General features: G+C 37.7%; 1 protein-coding gene and 1 long non-coding RNA gene across 2 annotated transcripts in view; both read right to left on the reverse strand.

Annotated features, from left to right (window-relative positions):
• Nucleotides 1–2,149: 2,149 nt before the first annotated feature.
• LOC310736024 (uncharacterized protein) lies at nt 2,150–6,795 on the reverse strand. The gene is made up of 4 exons (XM_083559409.1): nt 6,192–6,795; nt 4,913–5,192; nt 3,494–3,604; nt 2,150–3,410 (listed from the first exon to the last, which is right to left on the reverse strand). The coding sequence occupies exons 1-4, from the start codon at nt 6,597–6,599 to the stop codon at nt 3,349–3,351; spliced, it is 861 nt and encodes a 286-aa protein (XP_083415535.1). The 5' UTR covers nt 6,600–6,795; the 3' UTR covers nt 2,150–3,348.
• Nucleotides 2,150–17,269, reverse strand: part of LOC310736125 — a 261,350-nt gene continuing 246,230 nt past the window's right edge. The window contains exon 2 of the long non-coding RNA XR_014536463.1: nt 2,150–2,784. This is a non-coding gene — a long non-coding RNA (uncharacterized lncRNA). The remainder of the gene's footprint in view (nt 2,785–17,269) is intronic.

The raw sequence follows: 17,269 nt of genomic DNA on the forward strand, positions 1-17,269 counted from the left end.
CTTTCCAGCCTTGTGGAGGTGTACAATTTTGTCTCTAGTGTCTTTGGACAGCTCTTTGGTCTTGGCCATGTTAGTAGTTGGAGTCTTACTGATTGTATGGGGTGGACAGGTGTCTTTATGCAGCTAACGACCTCAAACAGGTGCATCTAATTTAGGATAATAAATGTAGTGGAGGTGGACATTTTGAAGGCAGACTAACAGGTCTTTGAGGATCAGAATTCTAGCTGATAGACAGGTGTTCAAATACTTATTTGCAGCTGTATCATACAAATAAATAGTTTAAAAAATCATATATTGTGATTTCTGGATTTTTTTTTTTAGATTATGTCTCTCACAGTGGACATGCACCTACGATGACAATTTCAGACCCCTCCATGATTTCTAAGTGGGAGAACTTGAAAAATAGCAGGGTGTTCAAATACTTATTTTCCTCACTGTATATACAGGATTTAGAGCAGTACATGCTTCCATCCAGATAATGCCTTTTTTTTTTTTTTTTTAGGGAAGGCCTTGTATATTCCAGCAAACAACGCTAACTGTATACTGCATCGATTACAACAGCATGGCTTTATAGTAGAAGAGTCTGGGAGCTGAACTGGATTGCATGCAGTGCAGAACTTTCACAGATTAAAAACATTTGGCAATCATTAAATGAAAAAAATAACAAAGATGACCCAGGACTGTTGAGCAGTTAGCATCTTGTATCAGACATTTGTCTCCTAAAAAATCCAGCAACTGGTCTCCTCAGTTCCCTGGCATATATAAACTGTTGTTAAAAGAAGAGTAGATGCTGCACAGTGGTGAACTTGGCCCTGTTCCAACATTTTTGACAAGAGATTGAAAATCACCTTATTTTTTCTTAGAACCGTACATTTCGGCAGTTTAAACGTTTAATGTTTTCTATGTTCTGTTGTGAATTAAATATCGGTTTATGAGATTTACAAATCGTTGCATTGTTTTTATTTACATCTTTCACATCGCCCCAACTTTTTATTTTGGAATTGAGGTTGTGTACAGTAAAGAGGCATTCTTACTTGAGATTTAAGATGCAAGACTGAGAATAGCATTTTTACCATTTTAAATTCTCTGTCATGCAGCCATTAAAATTTTAATCCCTCTTGTGGACAGTCCCAGCACTATTGTAAAAGTTTTTGGTGCCACATTCGGCGGATAATAAAGGTTAAATGAGGATTAAGGTCACCTGATTTAGGCCAGACAGTGGAAAAACAAGAAAGGTGGACTGCATTCAAACTGAATCTACATTCCTGCTGAATTGAATGGAACTTTTTCCTTCTCTGCAATCTTTCATTTAACATTCATAGCCTCAAAATGAGCTATTTTTAACACTCATCGGTTGGCCCTCGTGTTTTGCTCACCAAACCGGTTGTCCTACACATCGCTTGATCTTTTTTATGCTCAGAATATGACTACAAGCATATTAATCTTTTTTTATACATATATATTTCATATTATTCGTAGCATTACAAGATTAACTCTTAGCAATAAAAATATGAAACAATACTGATTCTTACGATACTCATAACTACATACTGTTGAAGATGGGTTCAGAATTTTACTTTAATTAACCACTTCCAAATAGCAGTATATATAATTTCCATCTACGATAAAGAGAAATATCTATCCGAAGAGAAAGTGACCACCATAGGAGCAGCACTGAGCATGTATTATTTGTGTGGAATTTGTTCCTCAAAACATAATTGAGACTATTTAAAACTTAACCTTATTTCCTGACCCTCCTTTTGTGCTCTCCCACTAATTTTGCGTTTTTATTCAAGTCATATCTCCAGGATGTTTATTTGAGCAGAGTTCCTTTGTTAGTCCCACTTTTCCTACACATTGTCCGCCTCCTGTTGTAATTTCACCCTCCAGGTATTTACCAGAGGAGGATTGTTTCTCAGTCTTAGTTCCTCTCAAAGTTCTTTGTTCATGCTGCTAATGCTGCAAACAACCCATAGAGTCCAGACCCGGACCACAGCAAAGCCGCTTCATAACCACTTTACAGTTAGAATACTATGACATTTTTTTTTCCCAAAGCAAACAATAACCAGAACAAATCTACAAAATGTAAGAGAACGATAGCAACGATAAAGTTAGATTCAATTTAGAAACATCACCCCACATACAAATGGAAAGATATTAGCAAGTAATTTAATTTTCTACATAATTTGTAGATTAGACTGGTAACAAATTCCTTACTTTGAAAGTTAAACAAAACACTTTAAATCTGTGTATGCAAATAAAACTGTGGAAACTAAAACAGAGACTAAAATATAAAAATTCAAACAATTAAAATTAAACCTCAAAACAATGCCTATGAAATTAAATACTGAACTAAACAAATTTGAACTTTAACACACCAATGACTTATTAAATATACAATTCTAATAAAATGACATTTGAATGGCTAATATGTTAACATACAATTCAACATTTATTCATCAATTAATTAATATCTTAGACTGTTTTAGTTTATATTACCTGACTATATTATAACATACACTAAATGGACAAAAGTTTTGGGACACCCAACATTTCCAGCCATATCTGGTTCTTACCCAAACTGTTACCACAACGTTTGAGGCACACAATTGTATAGGATGTCCTTGGACGCATTAAATTTTTTTCCCCCTTCACTTGAACTAGGAGAGCCAGAAGTGATCCAGCATGACAACGCCACTGCGCACAAAGCAAGCTCCATTAACATATGGTTTACATGGGTTGGAAGTGTGTGGGAGATCTTGAGTGGCCTGCTATAGAGCTGACCTTAACCCTATGGATTTCTTTGGGATGAATTGGAAGGTTGATTGCGCATCAGTACCTGACTTTACTGATGCCCTTGTGGCTGAATGAGCACAAATCTCTACAAACACACTCCAAAATCTAGCAAAATGTCTTCCCAGAAGAGTGGGGGTTACTATAGCAGAACATGGGGACTAAATACAAATAGAAAATATATATAAAAAAAAAAAAGAAAAACACATTTAAATTTAATTTGTCATGTGTCCACAAATGTTTGTCCAAATAGTGTAATTCAGCTCAAGTATAAAAACTGTACTCCAACTCCCTTTAAATCTGTAATAGCGGCACTGTTTGGTGATTGATGCCCTTCTTATGGTCATCAAAGACAAAAAAAATGTTAGCAAAGACTTTAAAGGTCCTGAATTTTATTTTGATGGACTACAAAGCAGCAGCAGCAGTAAACTTCATAACCCAATGCTCCTTCACCCTTCCTATGTGATAATAAATCAAAAATACAGCAGGTACATTTTAGCTTGGTGCCTTTCACAGGTCATCTGGTCATTTATCAGTCTGTTAATAAACCTGATGTCAGGATTGTGATTTGGATTGTGTCTGTAATGGAATTCCTTCCTCTGGGCTTTCAGGATCACCTGGAGAGAATGATAGGGTGAGTGTAAGACTGGACAGTGGTCATGTCATGTCAGAAGATCACTAAGGCTTCACTCCGGCTTACCGTTCTGTGCCTGAACATGTGCGGCCGCTCCGGCTCGTTCTGTACGTCCTCTCCTTATCCAATGCTGTAACAACAGCCAGAAAATATTTCGTTTGCGGCTCAAGATGTTATCTACAAAAGAGACAAAACAAAGAGGGAATTGTGTGTGCTACATGAAAGTATTCTTTTTTTTTGTCCAACAACAACAAAAGATTTCCCTTCAGGCTGGTGGCCAAATTTTGACTTTCCACAGTACCAAAATAGAAACTGGAAAAATTTACTATTACCATATTTACTTTTAATTACTTCCATGCTGTGTGACATCATTTCATAATTTAACTCTCCATGTGTTCAAGCTACAAAGAGGACAAAAACAATAGAGACCCCCTTAAGGTGGGAGTTTACTTTGTTTTGTACTAGTTGGAAGTTGGAAATTCACTGTTCATACTCTGCACTAAAATTATGTGCTCTTTTGGGGGAAAAAAGTAAATGCCTTTGAGAAGGTAACAGACACAGGACAAGAGTATGAAAGTAGTAGAACATTTTATTGTGCCATGGAATGAACGAACTTTGTCGCTGAGTGGCTGTGACACAAACTGTCACTGTAAACAAGCTCCTCAGTGCATTTCAGCTTTTTTGTATAACCCACAACAAGGAACACTGTTCAGCTTTACAGAGATAAAGAGGTTATAAAATGAAATAATAAATGAAAGTTTAGTGTTTATTTGTTTGTTCTTTATAAGTTTATCCCTAATGAGCAAGCCAGTGGCAAGAAAAAACTACCTGAGCCGGTATGAGAGAGAAACCTTGTGAGGAACCAGACTCAAAAAGAAACCCATCATCATCTAAGTGCCACCAAATGTCCCGATGGCTGCTTAGTGCAGAACTGTTAATGCAAACTGCAGTCGTAAGCCATTGTAGCAGACTGTTGATATTAATTGCATGCTTCCTTTGCTGAGACTTACTCAATGAGACCACGCCTCCTTTGCTGAGACTTACCCATTTAGACCACACCTCCATTGCTGGGACTAACTTACTGAAACCAAACGTCCTTTGCTGAGACTGACTTACTGAGACCAAACCTCCTTTGCTGAGACTGATATACTGAGACCACGACTCCTTTGCCGAGACTGATATACTAAAACCACGCATCCTTTGCTGAGAATAACACGTGCTGCCACTAAATTGCAAACACTACAAGTTCTTCGACTAACACAAAGACCACACCTCTTTTACTGAAAACAGAGATGCAGTAGCCATGCCTTCTTTACTGTTACACACACGCTGTATCTTACTTTGGGAGACACTAGGACAACACTTCTGTTGCTGAAATATGGATGCAGAGGCCACGCCTCCTTTATTATGACTGAAATGTAGAGATCATGCTTCCTTCAAACAGTTATGTATGTATCAACACTTTAGAATAACGTGCTACTTAACCTGGACTCTGAGACACATTCACAGCTTTGCAGACATTCCTCTTGATGTTCTCGATGGCATCTGCAGTGTTAGGAATAAAATGGCCAGTCCATATGGAGTCATGTGGATGTTTTATGAACACAGATCTCATTGTCTCCTTAAGGAGTGTGACAGACTCATGAGACTCTGAGCTTTCAGTGTCGGCATGAACAAGGCCCATTAACGCCTGACGAACTCCGTGATTTTTCTTCACTCGAACCTTTATGTCCCTCAGGATCTCCTCCATACACACATGGTTCGCCTGGAAGAGCAAAACGAGTCAAAGTGAAATCAACAAAAATATGCTGACAAAACACAGTGGGTTACGTGAAAACTAGCGTTTCTAACATATTGTTTAAAAAAACCTTTTCATTCCGACAATAAAGAAAAATTTCTAATTAATATATACAAAAATAAACAACATTTAGTTTCTAGTGGGAATTGTAAAAAATATATAAATATAAATGACAGTAAACAAAAGTAATAGACAGAGACACTAACCCTATATCACACAGCTTTTCATTATACTATAAAAGCACAGAATTTAATTACATTTGAAAACCCAAATTACTAATTGCCCGAAAAGTCTCCATACATTGGGATGTAGGGGATGTGATAGCTCAGTGGTTAAGACTCTGGGATCAAGACCCAGTATCACCAAGCTGCCACTCTTGGACCCGTGAACACGGCTCTCTGTACCATGGCTGACCCCGTGCCCTGACCCCGTGCTCCGACCCCGGCTTCTTAACATGACTAGGATATACGAACAAAGAATTTCACTGTGATATAATGTACATGTTACCAGTAAAATGCACCTTTATAGGGGAAATCAATGCTTATTAATAAACTAAAAAAGCCTAAAAATGTTTAATGCATAGTTTTTGAGAACAGTTGAAAGTATTGAAATATTTTTTGGATCAGGAAGCGTTTGTAAGGTTGGGATGGACATTTATAGGAAACATGGCAAGCACAGAAAATTATTGGCAAATTGTGAATCTAGTGAGAACTGAACATCTATCCAACTTCGACTTCATTTGAGAAATGATCTATCTATTGGAAAATGTGACAACCTTTGGAATGGTTTGTATATAAACTCTATCTAATTGTTGATTGGTTTGCTTTAACAGCACATCCCCAGATGTTTTATGGCCAGTCGGGATTGCAATGTCATGTAATAATACGGTTTTATTTCCGCTTGGCGATCTGACCAATAAGGTGCACTTTTCAGCTATAAATAAAACCATGGGTATTGGTTATTCACCTTGTTCTGAATGTATTCGTGTCTGAAGATGAAGATGATGACGGCGCAGCGGATCGCCCGCCCGTTGTGCGCGGAGAATCTGCGCTTGGCTGCGGCGCGTTTCTGGTCCACGTCGGCGTTCTCGTCTCCTTTCCCCGGAGCCCTGCTGGCATCAGAGCAGTGTTCCGCAGCGGCATTTTTGATGTTCCTGTTGCCGAGGTTTGCATTTTTGTCCTTGCGGATGTGCACCTCGGTGTGAAACATGCCCATGATAAACTCCTGGAAAAGACTGCAGTTGTTCTCTCCGTCCGCGTCTCCTACCAAATAAATATTCCCCTTTCCACCGATCCGCTTCAACATCTGCTCAAATTCCTCTTCCCCGTCTTCCTGCTTGGAGATGGAATCGATGAACTGGCAGTCCGATGCCATGTCTTGACTCTATTTAGGAGGTGAAATTGTTTGAGAAATTAAAAAATTAAGTGATTAAAGTGTAAATGACTTTGAGGTGACCCGGTGTGTTCACACTGCGAGGGCACGAGCTGTAGGCGGCTTTAAAAATTCCTGCCGAGCCGCGCTGCGGAGAGCGAGCCGGAAACAGGGATCACACAAATCCACTCCAAATCCGGCTTTGGGAGGAGCCAACACAAAAAAACACGCCCCGGAAGTGGCTTTTCCACAAAAAAACAAACAAAAACAAGTTGTTGTCCTAATTTGCAGTATCACGCAAGTTTTAATATAATATAATATATATATTTATATTATATTATATTTATGTGTGTGTGTGTGTGTGTGTGTGTGTGTGTGTGTGTATATATATATATATATATATATATATATATATATATATATATATATATATATATATATATATATATATATAAATTAAATATCATTGTATATAATTAATATTATATATATAATATTCCGGAACTCGCGACTCGGAAAATTCACGGGTTCTCATTTAGAACGTGACTAACAGCAAGTTGTGGATTACCTTAAAATTCGTGGGAATCTGCAAAGGAACCGAATGTTCAGAAACGTTAGAAATAACATTTTAATCGATGTATTTGTTCGAATACTGTACACTATTATGTTTATAAAATGACATAATGTCTAGAAAACACACTTCATCCACCCTCACCCTCAGCACTGGAGCTCCCCAGGGTTGTGTTCTGAGCCCCCTGCTGTACTCACTGTACACATATGACTTTGTGGCCACTTCCAACTCCACCACCATCATCAAGTTTGCTGACGACACTGTTGTCAAGTCAAGTCAAGTCAAGTCAAGTCAAGTTTATTTGTATAGTGCTTTTCACAACAGACATTGTCTCAAAGCAGCTTTACACAAATCAACAGTTAAGGTGAATGGTGTGCATTTGTCCCTGATGAGCAAGACTGTGGCAAGGAAAAACTCCCTTAGATGTTATGAGGAAGAAACCTTGAGAGGAACCAGACTCAAAAGGGGAACCCATCCTCATTTAGGTGACATCAAGAGTTTGATCATAAATCTTTCAACAATACAGAACACTGGAGAGTGAGAACTAACATACTAACTGTTGTGGTGGGCCGGATCTTCAACAACGACGAGACGGCCTACCTAGAGGAGGTTAAAAACCTGGAGAGATGGTGCCATACCAACCTCCAAACATCAACGGGCCCCCAGTGGAGAGAGTGGACAGTTTCCGGTACCTTGGTGTTCACATCACACAGGACCTGTCTTGGTCCTGTCACATCAACACCCTGGTAAAGAAGGCCCGGCAGCATCTGTACCATCTGAGACGCTTAAGGGACTTTAAACTACCCTCTCAGGTGCTAAAGACTTTCTACACCTGCACCATTGAGATGGTTCTGACGGGTAGCATCACTTCCTGGTTCGGGAACAGCACCATGCAAGACAGGCGAGCCCTCCAGAGGGTGGTGCGTTCAGCTGAACGTACCATCTAAACCTAACTCCCTAACCTGCAGGACATCTACAGCACGCGGTGCCGGACCAGAGCCAGGAAGATTGTGAAGGACCTCAGCCATCCCAACAATGGACTCTTTTCTTTGTTGCGTTCGGGGAAACGCCTCCGCTCCCTGAAAGCGAAAACACAGAGAGAATGAGGAGGAGCTTCTTCCCTCAGGCCATTCAGAGTTTAAACCAGGAAACACCCAGGATCTAAAAAACTAGCCCACTCTCTCCATCATCAGACCTTTTTTCCCTGCACATATCTCACTTTTCGTGCTACGACACTTTAGACACTGGACTCGCACAGCACAGTGCACTTTACATTTCATATTTTTTATATTCTTATTTTTTATACCACACCATTCCGCACAAGGACACTTTACACCACACCTTACTGCACACGGACACTTATTGACACTTTACACCACACCAGACCGCACACAGACACTTCATGGACAATCAAAAACCATGCTTAACTTGTTTACTGTTGTTTACTGTTTACTGTTTAAGTGCAAACTGCCATAAGCATTTTTATATATATATATATATATATATATATATATATATATATATATATATATATATATATATATATATATATATATGTGTATGTATGTTTCTCTCTCTCTCTCTCTCTCTCTCTCTTTCTCTCTCTCTCTCTCTCTCTATCTATCTATCTATCTATCTATCTATCTATCTATCTATCTATCTATCTATCTATCTATCTATCTATCTATCTATCTCTATTTATAATGTAATGTAATGTATAACATTTACATTTGCGCCATTTACCTTACGCTAAAACTTTACAGTTTACTGTAAAAACTTTACAGTATACAGTATCTCACAAAAGTGAGTACACTTCACATTTCAGCAACCATTTTAATATATCTTCTCAAGGGACAATACTATAGAAATGTAACGTGGATATATTTTAGAGAAGTCAATATGCAGCTTAAACAGCAGTACAGATTTATTGTCCTCTGCAAATAACTCAAAATTCAGCCATTATTGTCAAAATAGACGTCAAAGGTGAGTACATTCTACACCGAACAAAATTATAAATGCAACACTTGTTTTTGACCCCATTTTTCATCAGCTGTAATCAAAGATCTAAAACTTTTTCTATGTACACACAAGGCCTATTTTTTTAAATATTGTTCACAAATCCAACTAAATCTGTGTTAGTAAGCACTTCTCCTGATAATCCATCCACCTTATAGGTGTGGCAGATCAAGATGCTGTGGAATGTTGGTAAGTACATCCGACCGGCCTCACAACCGCAGACCACGTGTAACCATACCAACCCAGTACCTCCACATCCAGCATCTTCACCACCAAGATTGTCTGAGACCAGCCAACCAGACTGCTGCTGCAACAATCGATTTGCGTAACCAAAGAATTTCTGCTCAAACTGTCAGAAAGCGTCTCGGGGAAGCTCATCTGCATGCTCGTCGTCCTCATCGGGGTATACAACAGCGTGTTTCAGTTCCTACCAATGTCCAGCAACTTGGCACAGCTATTGAAGAGAAGTGGACCAACATTCCACAGGCCACAATCAACAACCTGATCAACTCTCTGCGAAGATGTTTTGCACTGCATGAGGCAAATGGTGGTCACATCAGGTACTGGCTGGTTTTCAGACCAGTATTATCATCAGTATTATAGTATTATTATCAGTATTATAATCAGATATTATGATACCATGTATTTAGAAATCATTAATATCATAGAGAAAAGTAGCGTAACAGAGCGGTTGCTTCACAGACAGGTATCTCCTACAGTAAGAATGAATGCCATTCCTTAAGTAAAAACACATTTAACACAATTCAACTAGTCTCCTTTCACTGTTGACATTACTGGCTTCCTTTTAAGGGCCTCAGTGCCACCAACCCATAATCTAATTGGTTAAAGCAACAGCTCTACTCTTATGTCTTTGAAGCTATCAGGTCTCTGCAGTGTTAATTTCTGAAGGCCTTACAGCAGATAGATACGTTTGACCTCAGCAACACACTATGTGATAACTGAAATATAATTGGAGAGAAACTTGAATGTATACAGACACTTTTTGCAGCAACAAACCTGAAAGAATCACGTTAGAATGAAAAAATAGACTATTGCAAAAGTATATTGCGAATTTATACATATTTATAGACAATAATATATTCAAATATAAGTCAGTGATTCTGGTATATTTAAGTCCAACAGAGAAGGCCTTGCTGGCCCTGACAGCTTAATAATAAAATTATATATTTATATGAATTATTACCTATACATTGAAAATGTAACTTATAATCAGTAACAGCTTAATTTATCAATGCATAAACTGTATAGTAGTGCAGAAAATTGAATAGGCAGAAGTGGTCATCTTTCAAACTATGCAAACGTCAATAAAATGAAAATTAAAAAATCTGTGTGGCCCGGTGGACCAAATTATCCACTGCCTGGTACTGGTTTGTGGCCTGATGTTTGGGGACCTCTGTCTTACAGCCCACCCTTTAGCTACATTTGTTTTTTCTTCATTTGATAATCTTCATAATGATATTGTGATGTTAGCACAGCCTGGATGTGGGTTGTGTTGCTCAAATAATTGCAATGTTCTTAATGTCCTAATTCCATTTGCATGTATGTGAGATCATTTAAGAGCAAAATGCAGCCTGTCACCAGTAGAACTGTGTAGAAATCATTTAAAAAATTACATGTAGGTTTTCTTCTTTGGGATTTAGATTAGTTCTTAAAGCCCAAAATGACTATATAGCAGTGCATTCATGGATCCTATGAATCTATGAAAATCATTAGAACCTGTGACCAGGGACTTGTTGCCTTACAATTTTTTTTTTATCACAGTTAATGACAAGGACGTTTCTATTCAAATATTTGATGTTTTTACAGTCTGGCACTGTACAAAGGTATGCCAGTAAATCTGGCTAAAGCCAATAGCATAATTCTAGATAATCAGTGTAGTGAAAGTGAGTGTTTTGTTTATAAATTGGATGTCCACGGGGCTTGATATTAAAGAGAACCTTACATTTGATGATTACATCGTTACAATGATGATTTAGACATATATACTGTATGATGCTGTATAGATGCAAACATTTATAGTATTCATGCCCAGTGGGCATGGTTATGTGTAATCTAGTGATGACATGGTTTAGTGACTCCAAAAACTCCAAAAGTTGTCTCTCTGGTGGACACCTCACCTTGAAACCGATGATAAGGCAGTTAATATTTGATACAAGAGCACACTATTCACTTTTTTTGCTCATTTTACCGCCCACTTATTTGTCTAGCATAAAGTTCTGCACTTAACTTTAACAAATAACATTTATTATTTGAGAATAAAGTGTATAGAACATCTGATTTTAAAGCAAATTTTACCAAAGCAAGTACAAGAGATAACAATAGTAATAAAATCGCTTTAATAATAATTAAATGTAGGTAAAAAAAATTATAACAATCAGATCAAAACATATAAGTATAAGTTATAAATAATGGAGAAATCTTGGATTTAAATGTAAATCATTAACTGTAATTAAAACTTCATACTAATTGCATATTCCATTTTGTTTTATTTCCCAAAATATCTCACATCTATTCTAATATATATATATATATATATATATATATATATATATATATATATATATATATATATATATATATATATATATATATATATATATATATAAAAATAAAAAAACTTGGGTAGATTTCAGCAGGTCAGTGCTGGTAAGAGTGCAACAGCTCATGGGTAATGATAAAGCCCGGTTTAAACAAACTGACCTTGCTGGCCACCAAACAAATAAACACACACGCACACACACACACACACACACACACACACACACACACACACACACACACACACACACACATGCAGACACAGAGCCTCCAGAAAATAATCACCCTCTAGTGACTATTTCCCTTTTTGCTCGCTTGCATCATCATATTTAAAATTATTATTATTATTATTATTATTATTAAATAAATCATAATTATTTAAAAGTAAAAAGTTGAAACAGAAATAATCATATTTTATTAATTATACTTGTCCATTTAAAGATTTGAGCTTTTCTTCAGTTCTGCCAAATTGATGAAGAATGTTAGACAGCAATGTTCCAGTCATGCCCTGTGCATTATCTCATTGTCCAAATTGCCACCCTGGATCTAGATTTCTAGTGCTGGAACAGGTTCTCCAGGCATGGTACTTCCTTCTGGCCACTCTCACATAGAAGCCAGTTATGTGAAAAGATCAGATTGCTGAGGTCTGCACAGATTCTCCTATTTCAGCCAGTAAGCTCTATAATCTCTTGTTGTAAAAGGCCTTATGGAAAATTGCCCTTCTTTTCTGTGCACTCATTTTGGGAGGCTGGCCTGATTTTAGTCCTGTCTTATTCCTGCTATATTTTTCCAATTTGTTATAATGTATTTTACAGTGCTTCTAGGAAGGTTAAAAGGTTTTTTTGATGTTTCTTTCTCCTCTTTTTTTATGGCAGAATGATTAAGTAGAGCAGTCATTTTAGTTTCAAATGTTTCGTTTTGAGATGACATTGAAATGCTCCCAAAATGTTTTTAAACATATCAATAAATTTAAAACAATTTACAAATAATAAAAAAAAATGTTAAACATAAAATAACAAGCCACATCTCCTATTTAAATCCAATGCTGATAAAGTGACACCAAATTACATGCAGATGCAATATATGTAATATGTATTATATAAAATTGTGGAACGTTTTTCTTCTTTTATTGGCTGCTCCCATTAGGGGTCGCCACAGCGGCTCATCCGTCTCCATACCCCCCCTGTCCTCTACATCTGCCTCTTTCACACCAACTACCTGCATGTCTTCCCTCACCACATCCATAAACCCCCTCCTTGGTCTTCCTCTTTTCCTCCTTCCTGGGGGCTCCATCCTCAGCATTCTCCTACCGATTTACCCCATGTCTCTCCTCTGCACATGTCCAAACCATCTCAATCTCACCTCCCTCACCTTGTCTCTAAAACATCCTACATGCGCTGTCCCTCTAATAAACTTGTTTCTAATCCTGTCTGTCATTGTCACTCTGAATGTAAATCTCATCAACTTCAGCTCTCCAGCTTTAGCTTCCTATTTGCAATGGTGATGGACAGGTTGACGGACGAGGTCAGACAGGAGTCTCCATGGACTATGATGTTTGCGGATGATATTGTGATTTGTGGTGAGCAGTGTTGTGCTCGTTACTAAAAAATAGTAACTAGTTACAGTTACTCGTTACTTCATTCAAAAAGTAACTTAGTTACTTTGTTGATTACTTACACCAAAAAGTAATGCGTTACTGTTAAAAGTAACTTTTTAGTTACTTTTTTAAAGAACCTTCTTTAATGTTCCCATTAATGCCCTTTTATGCGTTATGGTCTACAAACACAAAACTGACTTAAACACAGAGTAATTTTTAAACACTATTTTATTGAAGTCAGACCAACACAAACTGAATATATCACCAGGATTTCTGAAATAAATAACAAAACAATCTGAATTATATATTCACAATCAAAAACTAAAGTGGCTTCTGCATCATAAAAGCTGTTGTGTTGAGCTCTTAAAAATGTTGATTTCACAGCTGAAGTATGAAAACTATCAACAATGTAGAACAGAACACCGGGTTAGCTTCTAGCTTCTAGCTCCTCAGGCATGGAGTTCCTGGAGGAGCTTCAACAGATTGGAGTTGCTGTTTATCGCAGTAGATACGAGCTTCAAACCAGAAAGACAGCTTACATTTGACTTAAACGTTTTTGTCTTTATACTTAACTAAAGTGAAATAATGAGCATATTTCCACTTTGAGAAACTCGTCTTGCTCTCGCCTCGACTCACCATTACTGCCGCACAGACCTGAATAAACGGAGACACGCCCACAGTGCGTCTTCTTCGTGTTTACAGTGGTTCATACACCAATCCTACAATGCGACGCTGCTGTAAGCAAGTTAGACTGTAGTCTACACTTCAGCCGAAATTAATTAATTAAAAAAAGTAACGGGTACTGCACCAAACGGTAACGGTAGCGAAGTTACTTTATTTTTAAAAGTAACACGTTACAGTATTAGTTACTGTCAAAAGTATCGCGTTACTGCCCAACACTGGTGGTGAGAGTAGGGAGCAAGTTGAGAAGAGCCTGGAGAGGTGGAGATATGCGCTGGAGAGAAGGGGAATGAAAGTCAGTAGGAGTAAGACAGAGTACATGTGTGTGAATGAGAGGGAGGGCAGTGGAGTGGTGCGGTTGCAGGGAGAAGAGGTGGAGAAGGTGGAGGAGTTCAGTTTCAACAGTGCAAAGTAATGAAGAGTGTGCTAAACAAAATGAAGAAAAGAGTGCAGGCAGGGTGGAGTGAGTGGAGAAGAGTGGCAGGAATCATAACCACTTTCTGTGTCACCATATCCACATCATCCAACATTCTCTCTCTCTTATTTTCTTTATTCATCAAATATTGTGAAACATTGGTTTGTTTAATTAAATGTTTTTGCTCTATAAATTTAGCAGTAGCTATAAAATAAACCTTTCACCAGCCTCTCTTGCTCTTTCTTGATTCAATTAGTTGGTTCTTGCAGAGGTCTTGTGTAGTCCATGCCTTGTTACAAAGAAACTGTACTGAAAATAAACCTTAGATTACCTCTTTCTGTTTCAATATGCTGATTCTGGAAACGCCTTTCATAAAGAGTTAATAAGCATCTCTTTAATAAAACAATCACTGTAAAATGTATCCCAGATTCTAACCTGCTTAGAGAAGATTTATGATAGGAAATCATTTTGATCTATTTTTATATTCCACACATACTGCACTAATAACCCCTCAAACATTTGTTCATATACTGTATATGTTTATATTTATTCTTAGTGTACTTGCTCACCATCTCATGAACATTTTTATCATATGTAATAGTTCTATCTATCTATCTATCTATCTATCTATCTATCTATCTATCTATCTATCTATCTATCTATCTATCTATCTATCTATCTATCTATCTATCTATCTATCTATCTATCTATCTATCTATCTATCTATCTATCTATCTATCTATCATCCATCCATCCATCCATCCATCCATCCATCCATCCATGAGCCAAAAGATTCGATTACCGAGTCAAATGATCTGACTCACTGACTCAATAACGCATTTCATTTAAAATGTGGACACCGCCATCTACTGGTTCATATGAGTTATGGATTATTTTTTCACAAATGTGAAAAAAATGTGCCGAAAAATGTGGAGCCTTATGCGGCTCTCAAGACCCCCTGCTGTGTCTCCCAGCAGCCTTGACAAAATGACTTAAAGAAAATAAATATTTTACATTTAATAATAAATATATACAATATTCTATATTTATTTTTTTTACACAGTGGACTGGTTTGAAAGAGGCGGATGTAGAGAACAGGGTGGTATAGAGACGTGCGACCTCTAGGGGGAGCAGCCGAAAGAATAGAAGGGTATCTGTGAGAGTGAAAGGGAAAGTTTAAAGGACTGTGGTGAGACCTGCGATGTTGTATGTGTACATCTCAAATAAGTACTGCTTACGTGTATTTTTGGGGCACACTAACGATAAATCCTAGTGTATTGATATCTATTATACTCTGCATTTATTGTGAGTTCTGTTGGTAATTATCTGTTGTACTTAATATATATTTTGTGGTTAACAGGCAGACTAAATGAGCATTGCGGATAACAGTGCCTGTCTGGTTATATGTTTTGCTACACAGGTATTTATAAGACAATAATACTGTTGTGTTTCTACATAATAATTATAATGCTGTTGCATATTTCTTTATGATAATTATAAGGTTGTGAATTATTTTTATATAATGTGTTTTGTAAAGTGTGAGTGGTTGTGTTACTCTGCACTCTTTCCTGCAATGGCACTAGAGGAGAGAGGCAGACTAAATGAGCATTGCGGATAACAGTGCCTGTCTGGTTATATGTTTTGCTACACAGGTTTTGCTACACAGGAGAGTGGCACAGAGAATAAATCTCCCCGTAAAACCAGCTTTTGTGTGGAAGATCCTTATTTATTTACCATCAAAAATTAACACAACGCAGAGGAACAGCCGCTACAAAACTGGTGCCGTGACCCGTCGACTGGTTGATCGTTGTTGACCGCCGGGTTTGTTGATGTGGAGTGTGACTGCTAATGGGATGCTGGAGATATTAAAGGTTAAAGGTGCAGTTAGATGAATTATAGACTGTTGGACTGGTGAGTGGTGACCGAGCTAGATCGAGTGAGCAGCGGACCGGATCGTCGAGGAGAGTCACCATCTAACTGTTTTAACAGTACTGTGTGTTGAAGGTACCTCACTTCATAAGTTGATTTTTTTTGGAGGACTAGGAAAAATAAAAAGAATAAAGTGGACTGTGTCTTATATAGGGTTAAAGGACAATTGATTTTTATTTTATTTTATTTCATTGTGAGTCAAAAGGTTTCTTTAAATATTAAGTTTTGTTAATATTTTTGTGTTTTGAGAGTATTCTGATGCCTGAGCAGAATGGCTGACAAACGAAGTGATTCGGGGTGGGACAATGCATTTACAGCGGGTAGAGGGCGGGGCAGTCTTGTAAATACGCCTAACAAAACAAGGCCATTTGAAGATCCTGAGTACTGTAGTACAGGACGGGGTAGAACAGTCAATGTTTCTGCCAGTGAGAGAGCTGAAATGTGTGGTAGTCCAGTCCAGGCTGCAGCCAGTAACTGAGTTCTGCCCTAATGAGTCAGAAATGTCTGGACAAATGAGTAACCTCATAAATCAAATTGATATTGAGATTGGGCAATCAATTAGAAAAAGTATGATGATGACTGAATTTTCTAATCATACATCTGCTAGGGTGTTTCAGGAGTGTGTCAGTGTCAGGACTGACCCATCAAATACTACGGTCATTGATGCGTCAAAAATGAACTTGATCCTGAGAGCTGAGGTGTCCGCACCACCACACTTTTGAGGAGATAGTTCAGACAAATACTCAGTCATGGAATGGGAAGACATGATGAGGGTGTATTTGAACAAACTTGATATGACAGATTCTGAACTTGTTGATGAGATAATGAACAGAGTTATGGGGCGGGCCAGAGATGTAATGAGAGTATGGCTGCGTAATGGTTCAACAACTGCTACTGTTGACTCG

The sequence above is a fragment of the Silurus aristotelis genome (assembly GCF_946808225.1).
Source record: "Silurus aristotelis genome assembly, chromosome: 13".
NCBI lineage: Eukaryota > Metazoa > Chordata > Actinopteri > Siluriformes > Siluridae > Silurus > Silurus aristotelis.